This window comes from Fulmarus glacialis, unplaced genomic scaffold (genome assembly GCF_000690835.1).
Source record: "Fulmarus glacialis isolate BGI_N327 unplaced genomic scaffold, ASM69083v1 scaffold8669, whole genome shotgun sequence".
Classification (NCBI taxonomy): domain Eukaryota; kingdom Metazoa; phylum Chordata; class Aves; order Procellariiformes; family Procellariidae; genus Fulmarus; species Fulmarus glacialis.
This window is the reverse complement of record NW_009235157.1, coordinates 10,220-38,074: the sequence shown is the minus strand read 5'-3', so window position 1 is coordinate 38,074 and position 27,855 is coordinate 10,220. Positions and strand designations below refer to the sequence as shown.

The following is a 27,855-nucleotide window of genomic DNA, read 5'->3' as shown; positions in this document are numbered from 1 at the left end:
ATGGGTAGAAAATACAAATGTATTAAAGGTCGTAACTCTGAGACTGTAAGGATTGTTTTGATTATTTGATTCAATTGCTGATTTTATTCCTACCAAAATTGCTAGCTTGGATGCTGCTGTCATTGCAGAGGGTTTTCTCAATTGTTTTACATAGATATTAACTCATTGGTAACTGGAAAGTGTCACCAACCTCTCTTTTGTTTTTGTTTTTTTTTTTTTAACTACTCAATAGTAGTTTAGTATCTCTTCACAATTTTAATCGGCATTTACATGAGCTGGAGGGTCTTTTTAATTTAGCCCACTCAGTCAATCTCATGAATCCTTCACCTGGCCTTTCTGAAGTATCTGACTCTAGGGCATGTTAAATTGCTGGAAGCGATAAGTAAACTTACTTGCCTTGTCAAAGCAGATACTCAGAGCTCTGCATTTCCTTCTAACAGCTAGTGATTCAAATAATGTTTCCATTTTGATACTCTTGTTGCAGACATTGCGATCATTGAAGTTTTTGTGTAATTGCCTCATTTTGTTTATTCTGACAGCTCAATTGCTTTTTTGTGTAGCTTTGCAGTTTTGGATCACTAAGTGGTCTAAATATGGTGTTTTGATGTCTGCAGCGTAGATTTGTTAGTAATTACGTTTTAAAAGATGGCAATATCTGCATTTAAATTACAGTTAAATTTGCTGTAGTATAATAAATATAACTGCTGTATTTTAAAAGTACAGCATATTCTCAATAATCTTCAGTAATACAGTGGGCTATAGATTCAAATCTTTCAAAAGAGACTTTCAAAATAATCTTTCAAAAAGACTTCCAAAATAAGCATACATTAGGCCTTTATTTCCTTTATAACGGCATGGGTGGTTTTCAGAAGAGTATCCAGAGTGGAAGAAGCATACGTAACTAACTTCGCTACAGTTTTGTCTTCTGTTTTCTTTGGGGTCTGATTCAAGTAACACACTTTGTACTTTTCTTATTTTTATTCATAAAAGGTCGTTGGAGATGATCTGATAGCCCAAAGAAAAATATTTCTTTAGTGTCTCTCAGGTGCAAAGAGAAAGCATATTTCAGTCACATAAATTCTCATGTGATACTGTTGGCTTTCAATTTTGATTTTCAGTGTGAGGAATTGCATTGTATTTTTCTGTTGGAAAAGAGCTTTACTTTGTTACTTCTATTTAGAAACAACTGGACAGCCACTATGTTTATAAAAATTGGGAGAAAGTTTTTGTTTTGACAAGTATGTTCTCAGTTGCTAAATGGAATGTTAGGACTAACTGTTTTTGTATTTAGGCTGAAAGTAGCTTCAGTGAAGAGGAGGAAGAAAAACTTCAAATAGCTTTTTCGTTGGAAAAGCAGGATCTTCATCTAGTTCTTGAAACTATAACATTCATTTTGGAACAGGTACCTTGTTTCTATCCTTATGAGTTGATATATATATGTATATTTTTTTATCCGACTGTAGATTTCAAAAATATAAAAGTCAAGTTAAAAAGGAATTAGTGAAAACATGTATATGTAGCACATTATGTATGTTTTGGAGGCATGATTTTAATTGCTTTTGTTTGCATGCCTTCCTGATTTCCATTGGACTCACTGCATTTGTGGAGTGAGTTTCCAGCTAATGTAAATATAGGTGGAAGCGAGCTCTGCATGACTCCAAGAGGAGTGTTGATAATTATGAGATGTAGTCTTCCCTCATATTCATTGTAAGCAATGTAGCACATTATGTATGTTTTGGAGGCATGATTTTAATTGCTTTTGTTTGCATGCCTTCCTGATTTCCATTGGACTCACTGCATTTGTGGAGTGAGTTTCCAGCTAATGTAAATATAGGTGGAAGCGAGCTCTGCATGACTCCAAGAGGAGTGTTGATAATTATGAGATGTAGTCTTCCCTCATATTCATTGTAAGCAAGCCAGCCGTGCATTTTTTTTAATGCCTGTATGGGAAAATATTAGATGGCATTATTGAGCACTGCTTAAGTTACATGAAGTTTCAGTTATGGAAAACTTTGATGCACAGGCGCAGCTGATGTAGCTCTGGTATCTGAATGAGTAGGTGACTGCACGGTCTAGAGCTAAATATCTTGTGAACAGGCAAGGTTTTCTGGTTCTGCAGTCTACCACTACAGAGGCTGGGAAGCCAATGTATTACCCGGTAGATACGGTAACTTTCTTAGAAATTGTCACAGCCATGATGTTATCCATCCATTTCATGCAAGTATAGTAAATGTAGTCTGTGCAGAAGGCATGCATATTGATGGTCTGTTGTGGGATTTGAATCTTGTCCTCTTGCACTTGCCGGTTTGTGATTAGTTCACTTAGTTAACACATTTCACAGCGTTAGAAAGAAAACAAACAAACAGTCCTCCCTATGGCTCCTATCCATTGGTGTGAAAAATCAAAACAAAACCTGAGGTCACATCCAGACTGAAATTTTGGATTTTCATCTCAACCAAACAGCGAACTTACCTGTTCTATTGCCTGATCCTAATTTCATCAGACGGCTTCAGTTTTATAATAATTACTGAAGATGAACAGAAAAAACAGTTCAGTCTCCTCTAGGGCTTGCTTCTTTTTGCATTTAAAAAAAGAAGAAAGGGAAGGATATTAATAGCTGCCCAAAGAAGAGTCTGAGATGGAATACGTGTTGTATGAGGACTCTTGCGTTCCCGCTGATAGCTATACTTCTTAGAGTAGCTGCTTGTTCTGTCAGAGAGCATAACTTTTTCAATAGCCCTTTGGTCTATGGATACATTATAGATAATAAGACTGCTACATGGTCTTTGCTGCATGTGTTGTTTCTTCTTTCTTCTTTTTCACCACCCTGGTGCTGATGGAGTCCTGTTTTGAAAGTGGAGAGGAGCATGCTATATAGAGTGTTTACCACAAAAATTGATACTAATAGGGAGGTTATATCTAACTCACCTTTTTTGGCAAACTGTTCCTGTCTTTTCAGAATATTACCTCATAGTTCAGGCTTGCTTGAACAGTGTGAATTTGGAAAAGTTGTCCTTTCTTCACGGTCACAATTGACTTCAAAGCCTAGTTTTTTTTCAGTGATAGCTGGTTTGGCATTATGTACAGTGGAAACATACACATATACTCAGATCTAGCTTGTATATGCATTTTTTCATAGTTTGTCTATCTTGAGAAAAGTCATTTGTAATATTGCATTTTGAGATATAATTGAGAAGATAGTTACACTTTTCTATCTTCTCAGTCAGAGAGTTAAGATGAACAGGATGCTTGCAGTCCCACAGTAGAGTTGCTAGTAAAAATCTTTTGTGAACATGGTGGCCATCTGTGGTGGAATATATGTGACACAACTTGTAGAACAGTACTTGACAAGAGCAGTTATTTTTCCTTTTAACAGGCAGTCTATCATAATTTGAAGCCTGCTTCATTGCAACAACAGCTGCAAAGCATTCACCTGGATCAAGACAAAGCTGAAGCATTTGCCAGTGCATGGGCGGCTGCAGGTCAAGACACGATTGAAAAGTTCAGGCAGAGGGTTTTGACCCCTCAGAAGGTAATGCTTTTTTCCTAAGAGAGAATAAAGCTGTGTAGGTTTGTTTCAAAGCAAGGAGTTTAAACTAAGATACAAAGTTTGTGACAAGCCAAGGTACTGGAAAATAAAAAGGGTACTTATTAGGTAGTAGATAAATGTGATCAGGGCAGTGGAGTTTCATTGTCTTAAAGAGATGTTACATGTTAGCTGAGCTGCTGTAGCTGTTGGAACCTGACTATATGTGCACTGTTAGCAATGTAAAATAATGCAACCTACATACCATTTGGAGATGTTTGTGAACATGCTTTATGGCAGGACAAGGGTAAAATGTGCTTGTGAACGCTTCTAGTGGTTTAGCGCATGGGTTCAGCTCATCAGCCTGTTGATTCTCTGTACTTAAAATGTATCTAAGCTCCTGCCATCTTTAATATTGTAGGCGGGTTGGATCGTGCATTTTGTGAGATACTACGATTTTGAGATATTTTTCTACAATGGCATAATACTCTTGTTTCATATGTGCCTGTTACCAGTTAAAACTTTGGTACATGCTGTGAAAGTCTCATTGTGTCTTTAGGCATAAATGTCTACACTTATGAGAATGTATAATAACATCCTTCTGTTGATTCATAATAAACTTCAACTGCATTAGAAAATGTATACAGAACACATCAGTGTCAGCCAGGATTGAGTGGTTCAAAAGCATTGTGGAACACTGGGTCAATTATTCTTGCTTTATTTTTATCATTGCTATATATCTTGTTGGTATAAGATGCAGTTTGTTACTTTATGATTGGTTAGTAAAATATACATAGAAAATAAAATTTATGTATAAGGTACACATGATACACTGACAGAAATAGAACAACATAATTTATACTGGCAGGTTTACACCTAAATAAACCTAGAATTTTATTTAGGTGTAAAATGCACATTTTGAGAAGACAAGGTACGTCTGTGGAGCAAACTAAAGATATTCAGAATTGCATCACAGATGATTTTTCCAAAGTATTTAAACTTGATCCTTTCTAAAACTGGGTAATTTTAGACACAAAATTTGTACAATTTTCATGTGCAAAATTATAGTAGCTCACGAACCTAGCCAAGTAAATGACTGTTAATGTAAGTGTGCAAAAAAAATTTGAGTTGAACAAGACATTTTGGACTTCTGTTTTTTTGAGGTAATGTTTACCAATGCCAAGCATGCAAGTCCAAAGGTTAAATGGTCAGCGATACAGTGAGTATATAGGCAAGTATGACTGTCCGTTGAAGGAGGAGAGTAATTTGAAAACCAGGTGAAATGACGGAAAGTTGTAAGGCTAACTTTTTAAAATACAGCATATGTGTGCAGAATGGAAGGCAATTCTGAAGATACCCTACAAAGCAGCTGTCTGAGAATTTTCTTCAGACAGACTATGCACTAACACATATTTTATTGCCAGGTCTTCAGCATATGAGATACTAATAAAAACCTCTTTTATTTGGAGCTTGTACCATACACACCTGTGATCCTTCTGTGACCTAGTTTGGGGTTGACATTGCTCTGTTTCTTGTCTGCGGTTTTGTGAGCCCTGCAACATACAATGCTTCTGGTGTGTGTTACAGTTTTGGAGATTCTTTGTGACTTCACCATGATCTCGTATAATGGAATGACATTTTGCTAGTATATTACATCCCATATAAAGCAGTTTTAAACTGTCATTTGTAATTAAGCTTGCAGAAAAGCAACTGCCAAAATATCATAGTGCAAAATATCATGCATTTAGCATGAAAGCCAATTCAAATATAGTGCCTCTATAAATATATGTGTGCCTCTACATATGCTTAAAGCATCATTTCACCTCCTCTTTTCTCTTTTCTTTTCTTTTCTTTTCTTTTCCTAGCCTAGATGACAAGTTGAGTGTCAATGTGAGTGTAGACTCTAAGGTGTAATTTGAGTTTGAACTTGAATTTACTTTCTCAGTTTGTTTTGAAAACATCTTAATCCTGTAGACTGTAGTTGAGTGAAAAAGTCGAAGTTCAGGAGAACTTTTCCTTAACCCAAAGCCTCAATTCACAGAACTAATTGCTAAATAAAGTATTTATTCTGCTAACAAGGCACACAGAGGTAAAATATTTTAAAAATTGCATGGGATAATGGAAGAAGAACTTGCCATCTCCTTGTAATCTTATGAATCTCCTTGTAATGTCTTATGAGTGCAGTAGATGACTGCGTGATCCCTTCATATATTCATATATTCCTTCTATATTCTATAAGTAATTGCGCATCAGCACATATTTGCTCTATTATCTTTCTGTACCTTGAGAAATAGTGGGCAAAATATTCTCTTACTTGTGATACATTGTTATAGTAGCCAACTTGCTGTAAACTTTCATCAACACCTCGAATTAAAGTTTAAAAAAAGTTAGAATCCTGCAAAATAGACCAGAGTGCTAGCTTTTTAGATTAGATTTACAATTTAGGTTTTTAGATTGATTTAGAGATTATATTAACTTCTTTCTTTGTAGAAGGAAATGTGTATCCAATTATTAATATTCTCTGAAACGTGTATATGGTTATAACATTTAAAACAATTGACCCTATAAATGTGCCCTCTGTATAGGTACTTCTTTACGTGGCCGTATATAAGTTAATGATTCGCGCTGTTCATTTCTCTCACAGAAGCCATGTTAGGTACATAAAAAGAATATGACCGTTCTGTTGTCATAATTGTCAGCAACGTAATCACAGAATCACAGAATGATTGAGGTTGGAAGGGACCACTGGAGGTCATCTGGTCGAGCCTCCCTGCTCAAGCAGGGCCACCTAGAGTCAGTTGCCCAGGACTGTGTCCAGACAGTGTTTGAACATCTGAAAGGATGGAGATTCCACCATGTTCCTGGGCAACCTGGTGCCATTGCTTGGTCATCGTCAAAGTGCAAAAGTGTTTTCCTGTGTTCAGGCAGAGCCTCCTGTGTTTCAGTTTGTGCCCATTGCCTCTTGTCCTGTCACTGGGCACCACTGAAATTAGCCTCACTCCATCCTCCTTGCACCCTCCATTCAGGTATTTATATACATTGATGAGATCCCCCTGAGCCCTCTCTTCTCCAGCCTGAACAGTCCCAGCTCTCTCAGCCTTTCCTCATATGTGAGGTGCTCCAATCCCTTCATCAGCTCTGTGGCCCTTTGCTGGACTCTCTCCAGTATGTCCATGTCTCTCTTGCACTGAGAGCCCAGAACTGGTAAGGCCTCACTAGTGCTGAGTAGAAGGGAAGGATCACCTCCCTCAGCCTGCTAGCAATACTCCTAATGCAGCTCTAGATACCTTTAGCCGTCTTTGCTGCAAGGACACATTGCTGGTTTATGTTCAACTTGGTGTCCTTTGTGTCCCCAGGTCCTTTTTTGCAAAGCTGCTTTCCAGCTGGGTGGCCCCCAGCATGTACTGGTCCCTGGGGTTGCTCTTCCCCAGATGCAGGACTTCTTTGCACTTCCCTTGTTGAACTTCGAGGTTCCTGTCAGTTCACTTCTCCAGCCTGTCCAGGTCCCTCTGGTTGGCAGCACAGCCCTTTGGTGTATCAGCCACTCCTTCCAATTTTGTGTCATCTGCAAAGCTGCTGAGGGTACACTCTGTCCCGTTATCCAGATCATTAATGAAGATGTTGAACAGGACTGGATTCAATATTTGCCCCTGGGGTACACTGCTAGTTACTGGCCTCCAACTAGACTTTGTTCCTCTGATCACCACCCTCTGGGCCTGGCCATTCAACAGCTTTCAATGCACCTCTCTCTCTGCATCATCATCATGTATCAACAGCTTGTCTATGAGGATCTTAAGGGACACAGTGTCAAAGGCCTCCCTGAACTCAAGGTAGACCCTATCTGCTGCTCTCACCTTGTCTCACCAAGCCAGTTATTTCATTGTAGAAGTTTATCAAGTTGGTCAAGCATGACTTCCCCATTGTGAATCCATGCTGACGACTTCAAATCACCACCTTCTTCTTCACATGCCTGGAAGTGGTTTCCAGGATTAATTGTTCTGTCACTTTCCAAGAGACCGAGGTGAGGCTGACCAGCCTTTAGTTCCCTGGGCCCTCCTTGAAGAGAGGAGTGATATTTCATTTCCTTGGGAATCTTGAGGATTGGCATTTGGTGGGGAATTCTGAATTTTTTTTGTTTGTTTGGATGAGTGGTTTTTTTTAAGACTCTTGATTTATTCATGCTCTGTGTACGGTTGAAGTTGCATTCATAACGATGCTTTTTTTTTGTTGAGTGTACCTTGTAGTTTTGTTAGTGATTCAGATTCCAAAAATATAGGAGTTACTGTACTGGATCAGAAAATCTGTTCATTGTCTTTGACACCTTGGATGGAGGCATAGGAGTGGAATCCTCTAGTTAACCTGTTTGATGAAAACTTCTGCCTCACCTCATGACTTGGAAGCTGTCTTATACCCTCAAAGACGATTGTTTTTCACTTGTGAAATATTCTACTTAATGAACCTGGAGACTTCAGTCTGTGTACTTGCCTGATTTCTGATTTTCTACCACTTGAGGGAAAAGTGTTACGTATTGATGCTTTTGAAAAACAGTCTATCCATTATCTTTTGATTTTAACGTATATCCCCTTTCTTATTACGAGAAATACTAAAGAAGAGTGTGGTCTTTCTTGTTTTTATTTTAAGCTACATAGTCTGCGATTTCTCACTCTCATTCCATGGAATTTTCCTGTTTGTCATCCTTCATGTTATCTGTCGCTGACATATTTCTGCCATATTTTGGAAGAAACTAATGTGAATAGAGTTTGATATGGGCTTTCCTGGAATATTAATACTTTATGTGGTGGCTCCCTCAGGGGTCTGGACTGGGACCAACACTATTTAATGTCTTCATCAATGACATAGTGGGATTGAGTGCACCCTTAGCAAGTTTGTGGATGACACCAGGCTGAGTGGTGCAATTGATTTGCTAGAGGGAAGGAATGCCATCCAGAGGGACCTTGATAAGCTTGGGGAGTAGGCTCATGTAAACCTCATGAAGTTCAACAAGGCCAAGTGCAAGGTCTTGCACCTGGGTTGGGGCAATCCCCAGTATCAATACAGGGTTGGGGATAAATGGATTGAGAGCAACCCTGCCGAGAAGGACTTGGGGGAACTGGTGGAGGAAAAATTGGACATGAGCCAGCAATGTGCACTTGCAGCCAACTGTATCCTGGGTTCTATAAAAAGAAGGGTGGCCAGCAGGTCGAGGGAGGTGATTCTCCCCCTCCACTCCGCTCTGGTGAGACCCCACCTGAAGGACTGCATGGATCCCCAGCATGAGAAAGACATGGACCTGTTGGAACGGGTCCAGAGGAGGGCCATGAAAATGGTGCAAGGGCTGGAACACCTCTGCTATGAAGAAAGGTGGAGAGAATTGGGGTTGTTAAGCCTGGAGAAGAGAAGGCTCCGGAGAGACCTTATTGCTATCTTTCAATAATTAAAGGGGGCTTATAAGAAAGTTGGGGAGAGACTTTTTGCCAAGGCCTGTTGTGACAGGACAAGGGGCACTGTTTTAAACTGAAGGAGGGTAGGTTTAGGTTGGATATAAGAAAGAAATTTTTTATGAGGAGGGTAGTGAGACACTGGAATAGGTTGCCCAGAGAAGCTGTGGATGCCCCATCACTGGAAGTGTTCAAGGTCAGGTTGGATGGCACTTTGAACAACGTGATCTAGTGATAGATGTCCTTGCCCATGGCAGGGGTGTTGGACTAGGTGATCTTTAAAGGTCCCTTCCAACCCAAACCATTATATGATTGTATGAATACAGATTTTTTTCTTTCATACTCTTTTAAAAATATATATGGGCTTTTTGGTTGTCACTGCGTATTTGGTAGGGGCTTTTACTGACCTGTTCAGGTGGTGTGCAGGACTACGTATTAATTTAGAATTCAGAGTATGTGTGAATATTTCATGCTTTCGCTTGTCATATGGTTTTCTGTACGCTTACCAACTCTGTATTTTCTTTATAACGGCTTTAGTGGGTGTGTTCGTGGGGTTGCTCATCTGGATCCGAGTGCAGAATCAGGGTCATGATTAGTATTACTGAGATCCTGATAGTTCTGTTCCAGCATGAGACGGTGTTCAGGGAAACTGCGTACAAGATAGAGTTTGCAATGTAACTAAGAAAGATAGAATTGGAATTTTATCTTCATTTTAAAGTGTTTCAGTAAAAATCAAGCGACAAAATAATTCTGAGTCTCTCCTGGCATCTGGCACTTAGAAATTCTGTATTTTGGAAGTACTGAAATGCTGCCACTAAGTCTGTTTTCTGTAGTGTACACAAGAAGGACGAGGCACTAATCTTTAATTTCTGTTTTAAGACAACATAAAATTGTTGACAGTTTTCTTTTTTTATTTAGAGGTTTGGTTTGCACATCTCGCAAACATTGGGACCTTTGGGTAAATTGAAGGAAGAACTGAGGATTGATTAATTTATGGCTAAAACTAGTGGGTGGCTGACTGTCCAGGATTATTATTTCATAGTGTTACTAATTAAGTTGGCTCATCGCTGTGTTTGAGAGAGTAGGCCACTGCATCTTTTGGCCTGCAGCAGTGCTCAGATTTGGACTCCAGACCACTAGTTATTATGAAAAGTAATTTCTTACAGATATTTTGCTTGTATTGACATGTTATTTCTCTTAAACCAGATTCTCTTCTTGCCTGGAAATTACAACGTGGTAAAAACTAGTCTGGGTCTGTCAGTTCTATGCAAGAGATGTAGGTAGTAATGCACTGGTTGATAGCTTCATTAGGGTGACAAGCCGAATTGAGTTTGTTAGAGCAACAGAACAAGTATTTACAGAATATTGATTAGGTGAAGTTTTCTGTGGCATATTGAACACTATTCCTAATTGTTAGAGAAAAAATGGTCTTTTCTGAACATAGGTCTTTGAATTTTTTTTGGTGCAAACTGCTTAGTTGATAGGATGTTATTGTCTTGAGAAATGAACAAAACCTGTGGAGTTAAACTAAAACTGTACTGCTTAATAGTATTGATTTTCTCACTTCATCTTTTCATTTTTCTTTACTGAACTATAGGCAGTCTTCAGCTGCACAGGGTTATTAATTATATATATTCTCCTGTTGCATTAATTGGTCCTTTGAATCTTTACTCATATGGCAGTCACTTTATTATGTTAGTTCTCCTGTATAAAACAATCCTAGTCAATTAGAATGATGGTGTTTTTATCAGTTTTTTCTTTGAATGCGTTCTTAATTTGGCCTCTAGAATGATAGGCCACTGATAGGAGTCTGATACCAATCTGATCCAGTTTTTAAGTCTTTGCTTGATAACATATCAGTTTAGAAATCAGGACACATTGATCAGATTAAAACGTGTTTTTTCCTCTCTCCGAAGAAAGGCTAGCTTTTTAGTAGGGTTCACTCTGAATTCTCTTGGCAATTTTTCATCCGTTCTGTTGGTCTTCTTCCCCTCCCCTTCCCCCTCTATTATGTTTTCTGTACCTTTTTTGGTGCTCTGTGTAAATCTATCTGTTTTAAAGGCAGGTCAAGCTAAATGCCTCATAGGTTTCTTGTTTTGGAAAACTATTCAGGGTATCTTTAAAATATATATAATAAAAAAAGGTAAGAGTCCTATGTTGCCAAGCAGGAGAAGTTTTTTATAGCCTTCAGACAGCATTACTTAATATAATGATGCGTGGGAATGCAACTAGTGAAATTACGTACCTAAAATTCTTGACAGAGCTGTCAATTCTGTATCTTGACTGGCTGTTTGAAGCCATATGGGCAAAACTCTGAAAGTAGTTTTCTCAGAAACTGGCTTTCTTGCTAAGGGGTGTATGTGGAATGTGAATATGCTAAATTCCCTCTGCTAAATGCTGTCAAATCTACAGAAATACTCTGAAACACATGCATCCTATGGTGGTTATGACAAAAAAGAAGAGAATTGGCGTGCATCAGTGTGTGTCGTGGAGGAAAAATTCTTTCTGATATCAGAAGAAATGCAAAATAAGGAGGAATACAGCTCAAACAGAAAGAATCTTCCAGTTTCTTGTTAGTGTCTGATCCACTAGTCATTCTTACAGTGACAAGCAGAGGTCACAAAGACCGTGTCGTACCTACGGGCATTGTCACAATGAATTGTGAACCAACTTGCATTATATGATGCCATCACAGTGGCAAAGAAAATGCAAATGATGAAAGATGTAGTAAAGACACAGTTTTATACCTACTGAGATGTATTTTAATGGCCAGCTGCAGCACAACTAAGTCTGTTTAATCTTCCACTCGCCCAGCTTTTAGTAGCTATTTTAATTGTTTACAATTTTTAGGTACTACTTCTTCAGGATTTTTTAAATGAGTTTCTTCGTATCCTTCTTACCTTCTTCTGTCTTCTACCAAGGAAGTGTAAATGATAAAGCTTGGAAGAAAGTACATTTTGAGAATGTTTAAAAACATCTGAAACATTTGTTCTGTTCCTACATGCAAAATAGCATCCCTTAAGGTTATAAAAGAGTACCATGCTTATCTGATGTAACTTCATGTGTAATACAAACCGTAATTTTTCTTCAATATGTAAAAGAGCTTTTGAAACAGGGGTCTGGTTGTGATTTCAAGGCTTGAAATGACAGGTAATTTCTGGGGTATTTTTTATGGTTAATAAAAATGTGTGCCTTATCTCTAATTAAAATCTGCCTAACTTCATCTTCCAATTGTTGGATCTTGCTATATATTCTTCTGCTAGATAAAAGCGCCAGTCAGCTATGACTTTTCCATATAAGTGCTTGTAGACTGGTGCATATTTTTACTGCAACTCTGTGCCCACAAATTTCCCAGAAAGAGACAGGGCACAACAACACTTTTACCTTTTGCACAAAGTGAATCCCTAAATACTAGGGTTTTAGAAACTTGAATGCTGTTTCTAATGTTTGTCATACACTCCCTTTCTGTTTGCTTTCAAGCTAGCTGCTTATCAGTTAAAATGCATGTAAAGATGAAAACCTGCAGTAACTTCAATTAGGGAAAAGTCTTTTGAAGTTGTTGCTTCTTAGCACTAGTCTTGCTCTACCAATTTCATGTCATATTATTTCTTTTGTTTCCTCCCTTTTGAAGTACACTGGTGTTTTTTGGTGTGTATCATTTCCTTTTTTTAAATTTAAAGATTAAAGATGTGAGGGGTTCTGGTTTGAATATTGAACAAAGAAGTCTGAAAATATCACTTTTCCTGGCATATATGCTAAGTAAGGTTTGCTGAAGAGAATAGGACTTTATCCTTGCAGACAAAAATGGGAAGTCAGAGGAAATTAACCCTCCAGGAGACAGCCAGTCTTGGTTCAAGTATCTAGTTCATCTTACATATTGACCAAATAAGATGATACATAATTTGTGTGTATTTTCCTTTTAGAATTAAGTCTCAGTCTTTTTTTCTATTTTTAATACGCTCTTAATATCCAAATCCTCTCTGAGAGCTAACTGAGGTACTGGCTTTTTGGCTTGTGCCTCTTGCTTTTTCTAGCATTAATTACAAGCTGAAACTCACAGTTTACAAAGTTAAAGCACTTATTGCTTCTCATTTTATTTTTTTTCCTGCCTCTTAAAGATACTGATATCATTAGGGAAAGTTGTGGTGAGGGATCTGAGAGTTGCACAGCAAACATAGTGCATGGCCTGTGTCTCTCTTCAGTGCCGCTCTGTCCCGCTCACTTGGTTTAACCACTCGACCGGGTCTTTGGCCCAACCCATCTTCAGAGCGTTGGTCTTACAGTGCTTCTTTCAAAGCTAAGATAGAAAGCCACATAAACAGTTTCTCTTTGTTTTTTAAACTTTCAGAATTTTTTCCTTTGGGAATTGTGTTCTATTTGGTCAATCTTTTTACAGGATTCTGTAAGTTCACTGTCTGTCTGCCTGACACAATGCAACCCTTTTCTTACCCTTATGTTACAGCTACCTCTATTTCTAGTTGGAGACAATCATAGCATGTGGTACTACTTCAGAGATTAGAAGATTATTCTTGCCTATGGGTGAAAAACATAGCTGCTGCTTTCCGTTTTGTTTTGTTTGTCTGTTTGCTGATGGTCTTGCAGTATCTGTGAGATTAAGGCAGAATCGGATTCGACATTGCATTCTAGTATTGTGACTAGATAGTTAAGATCCATCCAGTGATTCTCATTTTCTTATGACTACATGACTAAGCTACATTGCAGAACTATCATTAAGGTTGCAAAGTCCAGTCTTAAAATTTAGTAAGAAGCACTGTAGTTGACTGTGTCACCTCTGCTTAACTTGGCTATGCATATGTGTTATGAGTGTCTTTAACCTACAGACTTTCATGCTTTTTAAAAAAAAAACCTATTATCCTGACTTTGTTTTACGGATGGGTGGATGTACATAAGGTTTTATTGATAGTTACATTCATTTTTGTGGTGCCTGCTCTAAGTCGTGGGTTTAATTTGAAGATTTGTCAGCTGAAGATGCTGGTCATTCAATTTGTGACTCATATCTCTGGATAAAAATTGAGTCTTACAGATTTTAAATGTGCCATTGAAGAGTACTTTTCAGTGAAACCGCAAAATGCCTCAGTAATGCATTTATAAAATGGGGATACTGAATTGTATTGAAGTTGAATATGTTTGTACAGTAGGGGGACAGATTTTGAAATACTGTATACCGTCAGGTTTTTCTATTGGTATTCAAAATGCGGTAGAGGACTGTAGCCAGCAACTTTATGCAACCAACGTGAAAATCCAGACTTCGTCACTCGTGGAGCAGTTGTTACAGTGAGGCCTGCTGAAAAGAAGCTGCAACATCCAGAGCTTCCTTCAAAGATATTCATGCCACCTTCATACAACTGAAGTCAGTAGCAACAATAGAGAATAGAAATCAGTGTGTTTATGCAGTCATCTCCCCTGCCCCCAGTGCTAGAGTTTTCCATCAGTAGGAAACTGATGTTTGATCTGAGGCTTATCTTAAAGGAAACACTCTCTTCCTGATTACAGAATATTTCTGTGACAAAGACCCTACCTGATGATTGGCAAATTGTGCCTGTCGCTCATTGTCTTTCTCTTAAAAGTGTGCACCTTTTTTTTTGTTTTAATATTTGTTTGCTATATTGAGTACACTTTTGCCTTCATCCTGCTGGTGTCTCCACTGCACTAACATTCTTTTCTAAGCAGACAGGGAGAGTTTTTGAAGGAGTTCACAGTCAAACATGTTTTGTCATCCTTCTCTTGGCCTCTTACCTAAATTATTTTCATCATCACAGCAGGCAAAATTGATATTTTCATGTCTAATTTGGAGTTTTGATTCTGCAATGCTGGGTGTGCTGATGGAGAGCTGAATTGGCATCCTAGGCTCTAAATTTTAGAGAGCAGACTTAATGGTTTACTCTAGTTCTATGTTGGTGTGATTACACAGGTCTGAAGTTAAGAGTAGGGCTTGGTAGACCAACATGTAATACACCTTTAGTCCTCTCCCATACATACAAAATCCATACAAAACTGATAATTCATTTATTAAAACCATACATAGGTGTTGCAGTACTTTCTTTAAATGAAAGTTATTAATTTATGTAACTAAGACTTAGTACATTTTGTCTAATTTGATTGTTGAAAGATGAGGGGAGGGGACCCCCAAACTTTAAAATGTGAGTATTCTGACTTTCTTTTTCTACGGTGAAATGAGGAGTACTTGGTCTTCAGTGGAGGAACTACGGGAATTAAACTGAATGAAAGGATAGCCATACTCATTTTCCTCTAGGTTTTTTGTTTAGAACAACTGAAATAAGTGTATTGTAAGTGAAAGATCTGCACCAGAAAAATTCTTATGTTATGGATTATTTATTTCCTCAAAATATTTTGTTAGTTGGAAAACATTCTTAAATGTTTTGTGCCAGTGTGATATATACTATTGTAATAATAAGAGAAAAAGATATGCTGAAGATGTCTTTCATATCCCATTATCTCTCACTTCACTGTTCATAACAGCTTCAACGAGAGTAATACTATGGATGTCTTAAATTACATGAACAGCTCTTTCAGGTTGTTCCAGGAAATGTTTGCATCTTTAAAGTTGCACTATTCCTCTCAAATTAGAAGGAGAAATAGCTGAAATGAGTGAGTTAGTACCTGAGTTAAAAAGCCAAAATTCTGATTTCATTTGTTACGACAGGATTTAATTTTTTTCTTTCTGTAATTGTTGCCTTTGGGGGCAGGATCGATTCCTTTCTAAGGTACATGTGGGCAGAGACATCGAGTTGTTCGTCTTCCCTATCACTGCAAGCAGCCACATCATATAGTGCACTTTCTGAATTTGTCAGGCTCCATCTTTAAAGTATCTAATAGTTTTTGCTGACACTGGTGCTATTCGAGCGTAGTTCTTGAACCTTATTTCTCCAGCTATCATAAATCTACTTCCTCAAGAATGGACTGAAGGCTGTGTTTTCGTCCCCCTATTATGCGCTCTCCTATAGTGTTAGTTACTCACTCTTAACACTATAAAAGTAGAAGTTTAGACTTCGGAGTCGTAAGTTACAATATTTACTTAAGATTGTGAATGGAAGTAGCCTTTTAACTAAGTGTGCACTCCAGCATTGGTGTAGTGAAGCTGAACTTACTTCCAAGAGTAGTTGGTGTGTGTAAACTGATACAATGCTCTTACAGATATACCACATTTGGTAGGAATAAGTGAGAAGAGTGTAACTCTGAAAAACAGTGCCATTACACTTGCGTATTATTTTGGTTTTTTTACAGAAAAAGCTTTATAGAAACAAGCATGTAGATTTTTTTCTCAGGATATGAAAGGCATAATTTCATGTGCAGTAACATTTAAGTTATCACAAATACCAGATCATTTTGAACTGAATGGCCTCTCAAAATAAGAATTAAAGTATTTGAAAATCAAATGGGCGGGCCTATATACCAGTGGAGCATGAAACTAATTTCTGTATTACTGTAACTGTCCTACTTTATCTGAAGTAGTTTGTTAGGCTTCTGCCTAACAGAAGACTCTTTTCTGTGGTACCTGTAAAGAATGACTCAGTAAGAAGTTCTTTTTGGCATTCTATTTCTATTATGCAGTATTTAAAAAACCTCACAAAAATGAAGTCAATTACAGTGCTTCATCCTGTCCTCAAATTAATCAGACTGCCTTTGAAGAAAAGTAACTATAGGTGCACTAAAACTACCCTAAAGTAGCTCTTGAGTATTGACTCAAAGTCAGGAGACTTGCATGTTAGTTCTCAGCTATGCAAGTCTAAACCAGCATTCTGTGCCGTAGGAAGCTGCCGGCAACCAAGAATGGGGATGCCCATATTAATCAAGTCCTTCAACACCACCAATACCACAAGAGGTGGTCCTATTAGAAGTACTCAGTTTTGTGCCAACATTTGAATTTTCAGAAGGGACGTTAAGATTTATTTTCAGCTGTGCTCAAGTTAGTAATGTCACTAGAGGCCAGTTTGACTGAACTGATAGTGCATTATGAACTAGATGATTAAGATTTAGTGTCATACTGCAATTTCCTTAGTACACGTTCTTCTTCGCAATATTCACAACATGTGACCTGGTTATTCTAAAGGTTACTCTTGCCGGCTTTTAATTCTGACTGTGGGCTGCAAACTCAGTTTGCTTTAAAATTCTCATCGCTCATGTTGGAAAGCTTCAGCAGCCCCTTAGCAACTTCAGGGTAATGAAAACCTTTTGCTCTCTAAAAAGGCACATGTTGTTGGGGGGTTTTGTTGCTTTTAAAAAAAAGTCCAAACAGATAGATTAAGCCATAATGCATTGACAATGGGAGAAATACCCAATTGAAATAAATTGTATTGAATACAGTTGAAAAACTGTATTATTATATAGTTGATTTTCAAACATTAGCAAATGTAGTGGTAATGTTACCACTTTTTTTTACCAATTACCTTTTGGCAATATTGAAAACATTTATTGTAATAGTAGTAGTAGACTTCACGAATTGCATATGCTAGTTTGCTTATGCTATGTGTTCCTTTCCCATCCAGGACTTTCATAAGCTTTTTTCCCCCATAAATATAAACGACAGAACCCTGCTACTAATTTAGAATTGCTTCTGCATTCTCTGCCCATCAGACTTGTTAACAAGTGTTCAGCCCAGAAGTCTGTTTTTCTCACTTCTTAGACTTTAAGATGAAACTCTAATTTTGAGAATTCTTTTTCTTGCTCTTTGCTAAATGCTAGTCAGCATTTCTCTCTCTCCCTGTAGAAATGCATACAGTCATTTGTTTCAGAGGCTAATAATGGATATGCCAGTATCTTCATAATCTTTCCTGTAGCCAGTTTATATCTGTGGCTTGTAAAGTCATATTTAACTTGTAATGCTGATTAATTGCATTTGCCCACATGTTCTGAATCATGTATGTGTTCTGAATATAATTATTCTCTCATTAACTCAAGACTATGATTTTGTGTTTCAGTATTACTCATAAATGAAGTACGTAATATTTTATCCTATTTAGGGAAAGCTAGGTGTTCTGAAAGCAGCAAATTTTACCAAGAGAACGGAGTGCAAGAATCTGAATGAAGTAATTAGATCTTCATAATATGTTAAATTTGAGCTGTAAAGTGATCGGCTATTTCATAACTGTCTGAATGTCTGGTGGTTATAAGAACCTCAGTCATATTGATTTTATGAGTCCAAGCAGTATTTCCATGTTCAGTGTTTTGTTTACTCATTGTTACTCCTACTTTCTCTGAGATCAATGCTTACAGCACTTTCTAAGGGACAAAGAGATGCCAAATCATGGATTACCCATGGAGGAGAAATAGTGGTTTGCATGGTATTATGGCATCCTGCTTGCACTGTGGTAAGAAGTAAGATGTTTGTGCCACATCAGTGAGTTCTGAAGGCAGTAATACTGATTTTCTGTAGTTCCTGTAATGATGCGTTACGATATTAGATGACCTGAAAGCTTCACCTTCTAGAAGCAGGTAATTTATATGAAAATTCCAGTTTTCCATTTAAAATTCAAACAAGCTTCCAGTCTTCATGGGAGTAGAGACAGACAGGAGATGTGATCTCAGTATATCACTCAAGTCCAAAATAAAAAAATATCCCCTTTCCCTGCTCCGGTACTAACCGAGCATTTAAACCCCTTTTTCCCTCTCCTCCCTTAAAAATACTGGACCCAGCTCCAGAAGTTTTGAATGGCTGAAATTAGAAGCATTAGGGAAGACGTTTTAGGTGCTTACGTATTTTCTGAAATTCTGTTTCCACTTCTAGTTTTCCCTTTTTTCACAATATTCCCACTTACTTTCTTTAGGTCCTTGCCAACATTTTTTTCCATGTGAGTGTGTGCTCTGTTCTTGGTCCTTCAGGCTAGAGACCTACAACATGCCTGTTCTGGACACCCAGTCTGCCTTCACTCTCAAAGTCGTAGTCCTTCGTTTTTCAGTCTAATAGACTGGTTTTTGTATAGCTAAGATTGTTTTTAGCCTGAATTTCTTTGCCAAAGAACATTTATTTGATTTCTCATTGAGGAGTATAAGATAAATATCTTTATGTAGTTGAGAAAGGAGAAGTATTTTGATTTTTTTGACAACTAATACAGAAACTTGTCATGTTTATCTGGTTTCTTGAATTTCTTTTCAGTTTTGGTTTAATTTGTAGTAATGTTTATGGGCAGTCAGAAGTGAAAGTAAGGAACTATGGTGAAAATATGTGAGAAAGAGACAGTAGTATGTAAAAACATAATGGGCTGTAAGTGATGAGGGAAATGGTGGATTCTGTGGATGTTAATTTTGGCTATGTGAAATCCTTTATTTGGTTGGAGATCATGCTTGAAGTTCGTATCAGATAAGCTGTGAAAGCTGATTTGACAATTAGTGCACATGGGCTTTTTGCAGAGGATGACTTTCACCCAGACGTTTTACCATAGTTATGTTAGATTTTTGATGATCTTCTCCTAATATATAAAATACTATGCTCTACTATTTAATACGGAAAGTAGTCTCGTGGACAGGACAGTGGTCATGAGTTGGAAGTTCCCATGTTTTACACTGGAGTAAAATGACCATGGATATCATAGACTTCATCATAGACAGACCAGAGATGATGTATTTATGTACCTGTGAAGGTGTTAGTGATCTACAGATGAAGGGTCAGATCCTCTCAGATATTAGGGGAACTGGCTGCTCTCTAGTGTGGATCTGCCCCTGGGACAAGTGTGGATGGCCACTGAGAAGCACTACGTTTGTAGGGGGTACAGAGCTGGTTTGGCAGGCATAACACCTTATCTTTTCTACAGCTAGTACTGAGTGAGCGCTGGAAGGGAGAAGTGCATAGGTTTCTCCATGCCTGTTAGTCTTGGCTGTCGTGGTATCCTCTTCAGAAGCCTGAGTGGAACAAAATGGACAGGGGAACTGAGGATTACAGGGGTTGTTGAAAGCTTCCTCATATTTTTGTTGCCCTGAATCATTTGCCATAGGGTCCATGGAGCAGATCTGAAGCATTTTCATACATGCTTACTATTGGTTTTATTTAGAATCTATGTTTTTTCCTTTCCTTGTTTTCCAGCTTGCACCTGTTTTTTGTTTTCTGAGCATAACCCTAAGGTTAAGTAAGTGCCAGAGATACCAGTGAGAACTTACGGTGCTAAACAGTACATTTTCAACGGTGTTTATTGTTGCAGTGACAAGGTAGCTTACACATTTATAAACCGCCGACAAGAAATTGTAAAAAGAAGCTGAGGGTCTAAAGTAACCAAAAACATGGCTTTATCTTCATGCTAGTTATGGAGAAATACTTCACCCCTCCTCAGTAAATGCTTTTCAGGTAATACATTGCAGATTCTGGCACCATATAGTCTCTCCCAACATTTTGTTTTCTGTAACAAGTTTTAGATCAGAAGTGAAAATAATTTTGTAGTCCTTTCATTTTTGAAAAAATTGGCCCTAAAATATATACCACTTCGTGGCTACCAAATACTGTGCCTTGACACAAATGCCATGCAGAAACATGTCACCCCTCTCAAAAGGTTAGTTGATATTTCAGGATGTTGAATGTCTTCTAAGTAAACATGACCATAGCCAAATACATGTTACATTTTTCTTTCAAGAAAATAAATAGATCATTTTGAAGCCTTAGGCAGCATGCTATTTGTTAATCAGAACTTGTTCTCATACAACTGTATTTAAAGCAGAGAAGACACATGAATCGTACAGGAAAACAAAGTAATTTTAAGTTAAAGCAATATAAAAAAAGAGTTATGGCTGCTGTTCAGCTATAAACTCAGGCCACTATGCTGCCACATATATTGTATTTGTTCTGAGCCCTCTACAATATTCCTGGATAGACGTATATTAAAAGTGAAATAGAAGACATAAATTTGAATTTCTTTAGTTTTGATAGTTTGTTTTTCATGCTACATGCAGTACACTGTTTAACAGCTTTAGAAAAGTCTTAAAAGTCAGGTTTCCTAGGATATTGTTCTTGTCTCCAGTGGCATTTTTTTATAATCCTGGATAAGCTGCTAGCCTGTCTAAGGCTTGGTTTCCATACTCGTATAATAAACTGTTTAAGTAACTGATAGAAAGTCCTTTCTAAATTGAGGAGTGCGGGGCTTGAACTTTAGTGACTGCAGTAGGAAGAACCATCGCGTTCCAGAGCTTGCTCACTGTCTCCATGTTTGACCTGAGTGGTTAGGTGTTTATCAAAATAGGTAGTACTGTTTCCTGTTGCCTGCTTTGGGCTGCTCCCACCACTGGCCCCTGAGACAGCATTTTGGTCCTTCTCTGCTGACCATTATCAATTTTGATAGGCTTCTTTAACTGAACTGAACTTCTTTCTTGATCTAAAACCTAGAATAAGGCAAGATGCTAAGTTCTTTATGCTCCTGAGAGAACCAGAGGTAATTTCTTTACTTAATTTTATTGAAATTTGTGGATAGAAAAATGTTTTCCAGCTGTGTCATTCTGGTATAATTTGCTGGAAGATTCCAGATACTGGCCAGCACAGGGCCTTAGCAGGCTTGTCCATTAGTGTGATTGACTTGAGCACTTCCACAGAATCCACTTTGGATTGTGCTGTACTTTTGGGTGGGATGGGCAATGCCCTGTTATTTTCATCAACCAAGATGTAATCAGGTTAGAGGAAATCAAAGCAGAGAATTATGATAAAAAATTAATCTGCTTTTAGAATTTATAAAACTTGTCTTTTAAAGCATCTTTGGTTCATAGGCTGTGGGCATACTGTTACTGAAGCTATGCCTACCACAAAATGAGCTAGACCAGATTTACAGCATTTTAGCTGTGTCCGTTTGTGTTGCATGCATGCTTTCATTGATTTGATTAATGTGTAAACTTCCTTCTTTTTACCACAGAATGAAGGCTGAATAGGGGCATTTATTGCAGAGCAGCTGACAGGCTGCAGACTGACCTGCTGAAGTTCTTCCTACTGTCTTGTTCCTATAGCTGTATACAAAGTCAGTCTGAGACTGTGTCTTTCCGTTAACTTTGGCCTTGGCTAAACACCCTAACCATCTTGGACTGGCAGTGGTGGTTAATAGGTCATGATACCTAATTTTCCTTTCGGAATGCTTAGTCATATGTCTTTCAGTGTTTGTTACATAATTGGTATAATATCAATGCGATATTCAAAGAAAAGAAATATGCATTGATGTGTAAATGTAAATGGTATAGCTGCAATAAATTTTGGAAGTTCTGTCTTTGAGCTGTGCCCATGGAAGATGTTTCTGCCACTCACTTTCTCTCCTATCTTTCATCTAAAGATTACTGTCAGTGTAGGAAGCAGGACAGGTATTAGCTTCTCTGCTGTTCACAGTACAGCACGTCTGGGATGGCTTTGTGCTGTTGATGATTTTAGCTGAATTCTTGGACTGGTAAGAGATTAACTGAGATGTGGCACGCTTTCACTTTTACCAAGTCAGCCACAATATTTCCTAGCAGAGGGGAGACACTAGATTAAAAAGAAAAACTTGTATGCAAATTAACTTGCCAGATGGTAAGGCTTTATATTTCTACTTTTCTTTATTCAAGAAGGCTAGGTAGGCTATTTCGTGTAAGACTTGTAGAAAGACTTGTAGGTCTGTCCTTGCATACTTTATTTATGCGTGAGGTATAGCTTGATAATGTTTGAATATCATTTTAGATGAATAATTAAAAAGCAATTAGAAATGTATTTTTGTGTAGCTTTCTATTAAAAATTCTGTTGCTCACACGCTTAACTGGTTTTTGGCTTTTCAGTAGTAACAATTTAAAAAGCAGCACAGAATTATTTTTGTCATTAACATCTGTATATGGTAAAACACACATGAGTAGATCTGGTGATTAAGAAATTACCATTTTTAGCTGGTTTACCATTTATTGGTAAATTTTTTCTTTTTCCTAAAAGAAAAAATAATGTGAAATAAAATTGAATCTGCAACTTTGCTCATAAACTTCCACAAGGAGGGGGAAACTGCCTTATTTTGGATCCTTAGTTGTGTTTTATGGATTGGTTCCAGCAGATTTGAGGCATGTGAAGTTGCTTTATTTCGGGTGGTCACAGGCAGTTTGAACTCATAAATTTGGCAAGAGAGAGAATCAAACCTGTCTTGGAGTCCAGGAGAATTTGCAGAATGTGCATTGTATAAAAATGCTTAACATTTGTAAGCCTGACATCGTGGTCACTGGTACAGACCATTTACTATATTGAAAGTTGACCTGGGTGCTTCTGTACTATCTGATTGTAATCTAAATTTGTGTTTTATAGCTTGAAACAATTGGATGGCGGCTTAATCTTCAACTGGCAGAGTCCATGCAAGCAAAGCTGAAGTCTCCTCGAGCTGTGCTAGAGCTGGGTGTGAGCAATGAAGATTCAAAGGTAAGAAATACAGGCCTGGCAGAGTTGGAATGAGTTGTGGTCATGGCCTTATGTTCAAAGTTCTGAGGCGTCAGTTGGAAGTCGTGATCGTTGTTAGTCTTGTCAGTGTTTTAGTTTTTATGTTTCATAAAATTATAGTAAGCACTTGGAATTGTGAAGTACTGATGTAATAGCTACATATTAGGTAGAGTGAGAGCTGAGAGCTGTGTTATCAGCTCTTTGGGCTGTAATGTAATAGAGAAATATCACAGAATATGGTTATTTTAGGTCTCTAAAATATCTTTCTAGATAATTTATTTTTATCATATAGCATGTGATTGGTACTTCTTATACTTTTAATGCCTAGTAGCTTGCAGCCTTCTACCATGTGTGTAGTTATGTAAGATAATTACTCATCACTTGCAACTTTTCTGTGCTAATGATGTATTTATATGAATGATGACATAGTATGTGAGACCACAGAAAGCCAATATTTGGAGGTTTTAAGGTAAAGTCCTAAAAGTTCAAGGATTTTAGAGGCTGGTGGTGTTTCAGTGCAAAAAAACCACTAATGAACATAAATTTTATTCATAAAATCTGTATCTCTTGTTAGCTAGCATGTTTTAAATTAAACCCATGAATTGCTTTTAACCTTATCTTGCTAATGGAAATTGGAGTCTTTACTTCTGTGGTGTCTGTCAGAATGTTTATCTATGAAAAAGTCATTATAAAAGATTTGAGGGGAAAAATCGGAACGCGGTTCTGCTTTAGGATTGCATTTAAATCGCAGTAATTTTACTAATGGGAGTGGAATTTCTGATTTATGGTAGAATAAAAGAGAATGCACAGCTTATGTTTGTGCTTCTCACCAGGACTTGCAGCAGTTGTATTTTTTTTCAGCAGTTCACTGCAATCTGTATTTTTGAAATGCAAATACAGGAACCAGACAATATTTTATGTCCAAGCTGCATTGGGCAGCACTGCATACAGATTCAATCCTGTGGCAAAACAATTTTTAAAAAAATGAGGAAAAAATGTCACTTTCACACGACACAGAAAGTTCGTCTGTTTCCTTTACAAACAGAATTCAGCAAGTGGATTTTTTTGATTGTTTCCTCTCTATTTCTTTTTGTGGGTATCATTAGATGCCAAGATCAGAATTATTTTGCAATAATTACAAGCCTAGACTAGACTTGTAACTGGCATTTAGATAGAAAAGTGCGACAAGAAAAACGTACTGATGCTGTCACACTACAAACACTAAAATTTAAAAATCTGGGTTGGTGTGAAGATAACTACAGGTTTTTTTTCTGAATGATTACATCCTAGTATAGAATAGGTTTAAGATTGGCTAATATCTGCTTATATACTGACAGAAGTGCTGGAACGTAATTTTTGTGCTGTATTTTGCATCTTCGTGATCTCTTTGTGCACTAAGTATTAAGTTATCTGAAAATCCTAGATGCTCAATACTTCTTTTCTTTCTCCCCAAACTTACATGTGTGCCTTTTGCACAGAAATTTGGCATGAATTTAGCGTATATGTTCTTAATGATTGTATTCATTTCTCATGAAACTTTTTCATTTCTTCTTTATTTTTTAAAATAATTCATGGATATAGTAACTTGAATTTTTTCAAGAAAGACACAAAACGCTGTTACAGAGGAGCTTTCGTGGGCTGGCTCATTAGGGGGCAGTAGTGCTCTTTGTCACACTGGCTCTGAATGCTTGTTTGCAATAATACTTGGAATCAATTCTGAAGTCAGTCGTTGTGGGATGTGTTAAGTGTTTACATTTCTAATCTGTATATAACAATAGAAGTTTGTCTTGCTCATCTGTAAAACTAAAGCCTATTAATAAAAAAAACCACACTGAGCAAGGTGAATGAAATTGGCCATTATTTCCACTTTTGCTAACTAAAAGTAATTGTGCTAATACATTAATGTTTACTACAACTCACTCCACTTAAAGATCATTTAGACAGTTCTTTGGCAGGAGCTGACATTTAAAATTAGTATTTAAATTATCTCTCCAGGAGAGGTAATCAGAATAACTGTGGATGTATGAATGTTTTTTGTGCTTCATGAAATAAAAAGGGTCAGAGGATCTGCTATATGCTATATAAATATTTACAGAGTATATTTGGTCAGCTTCAGATGAAATGCAGAGTCCCATAAGTATTATACCATCAAAATTCAAAAGTAAGGTGGTCTTTGGTTCTTCCAGGTGATTCAAGCTGTTAGTGACATTTGCATTGCCCAGGAAATATGCTGCTTGTGACTAGTAGTAATTGTAATCAAATCACATGATTTTTGGTAAACTGTTTTTTCCTGAGTTTTGTAACAAATTTGCCGTTTGCTTGTATTCAGACTTTGAATTATGCTTGATTTGGATCTAACAAAGATTTTGCATATGCCATGAAAAGTTTTTCACCATGGGGTGATTAAGTACGGGAATAAGTTACCTGGAGAGGTTGCAGAGTTGCCAGCCTTGGAGATACTCAGGAGTCAACGGGACAAGTCCCTGAGCATCCTGACTGAAGCATGGAGTTAGCCCCACTCTGAGCAGGGGGGTGGATCAGGTGGGCTGCCGAACCCTGCCTTCGAGCCCCAGTTGTCCTGTGATCTAGGCTGCTTTGCAGCTCGGTCGCTGATGGTGTTTTGTATGAGGAAGAGAAAAAAGGAGCTTTCAATTAAAAATCCAATTAACAGCAGCTTCTTACAACAATTCAGAATTTGAAATGTTTAATTGCATTTCTAAAACTGAGGGAAGTGGAATTTATGAACTAGGCACACAAAACAAGCTGGTATGGTAGGAAACATCTTTTTGAACTGCAAGATCCTTTTACTTCCATTCTAACATTTTAACGAGCTAAGGCGACATTTAGAACTGATGTGTAAGATACTGGCTGTGTATAAGGGTTTTCTTTAATAACATAATTTGGTTTCAGATTTTTTGGGCTGTTGAATTGCAACACAGCAATCTGGGGATTTTTTACAGACTATTACTATTTTTATGGTTATATGGTGAATTAACCAGTAGAGGGAGCACAAATTAACAATCCTGATAATCTGTGCTGCTAATTATGATTTTGATTTGCAAAGAAAGACTGATCCCAAAAAGTGCCATGTTTGTTTAATATCTGTTTCCTTCAGTAATTTGTTTAATAATTATCCTCATAGGCACACACTCACACATTCTTTCCCACTGTTAACAGCACTAATTCCTTAGGCCGTCTAGTCCAGACCTTTCTAAACAACTGTGATCATTTTCTATAACCAGAGGAGCCAAAAAAACAAAAAAGAAGTAGGAAAGGCTGTAGAAAAGGTCTGAGGGCTTCAGAAATGTCTCATCATTGGTGCTGAGTATCTCTGCAGAGGAATGTGAGAAGTAAGAGTGTGTTCCTAAAGAGTTTCTGCTATGCCTCTTCACTAGGAAATCCAGTAAGGCACATTACTATATAAGGTATTTATTATTGTGTATTTTTACAAATAATCTGAAGTTAACATTTATGCTTGAAAATCGTTAGGTTAAATAAACTAATTGCCGAGTGTTGTCTCTCGATAGTTATCCAATTTTTTTCTGTAAATCCATTCCACAGATTTCATTAGATTCAGTTATCTAATTACAATTTGTCCTGGGGAAGGGTTTGCTCTTTTCTTGGTTTTCCTTCTCTTTATTTCATCTACGATTTTATTCTTAACCATTAATGAATTCTTGGGGGAGCTCTTTTTTGAGTGTCAGTGCTATGTATAGATTCCTTGTGAGAATTCTATACTTTGTTTATTTTGTTCCTTCTTTAATACATGTATTTGAAGAATTTTGTTACAGGATTTTGTCTGCCAATGCAAGACAAAAATAACTGATAAATGTGCTGGTTTGTTAAACTTGCTAATGTAATACTTTTGACAAAAGACAGATAATACTAAAATGTTACGATACTAATTTAATTTTATTTCCTTTTAATTAATTTTCCCTAACTTGTAGATGCTTTAAAAGGGGAATATAACAATGGAAATATTTTAAACTATTTTTTTCTGCAACCGTTTGTTCAAAATCAAAATTGGGTCCGACTGCATTTGAAACTGAGATCATCATACATATTTGTCATTCTACAGAGTAAATAGAAGTCTGGAAATCTTAAATGATTATTTTTTACTTGTTAAAATAACAGGACATGGTTTTCTTTTTTTTTTCTCCTAGTTTTTACAGACTTTCTATACATTTCTGGAGTGTGAACAAATCTAGACCTTAGATGTTTTGCTCTGTTTACTTCAATAAGTTATGCTATTCTGCTTTCTAAGTTTGCCAATGTGAATACTTTCCCCATCTTTAACAGCAAAGCAGGGTAGATGAGAAACAAAGCTTTTCTTCTAGCGGGGCTAGATCAGTCACTCAATCCAGGTTGTAGATTCTGTGGAGGCAGGACCTGCACTTGGATGGGTATTTAAGGAAATATGATGCTCCTTCCCCTTCCCCCTCCGTTTAGCCCTTTGTTTCCCTCTGAAAAGAAGTTATATTTGTGGAGTGGCATAACAGGGAGAGTTG

General features: G+C 37.3%; 1 protein-coding gene across 1 annotated transcript; it reads left to right on the top strand.

Annotated features, from left to right (window-relative positions):
• Window positions 1-27,855, top strand: COMMD10 (COMM domain containing 10; the record flags this gene model as incomplete). The annotated part of the gene is made up of 6 exons (XM_009585907.1): window positions 1-45; window positions 1,292-1,402; window positions 3,377-3,532; window positions 23,219-23,329; window positions 26,040-26,049; window positions 27,822-27,855. Coding segments are annotated over exons 1-6 (467 nt in total), but the record flags the coding sequence as incomplete, so codon positions are not given.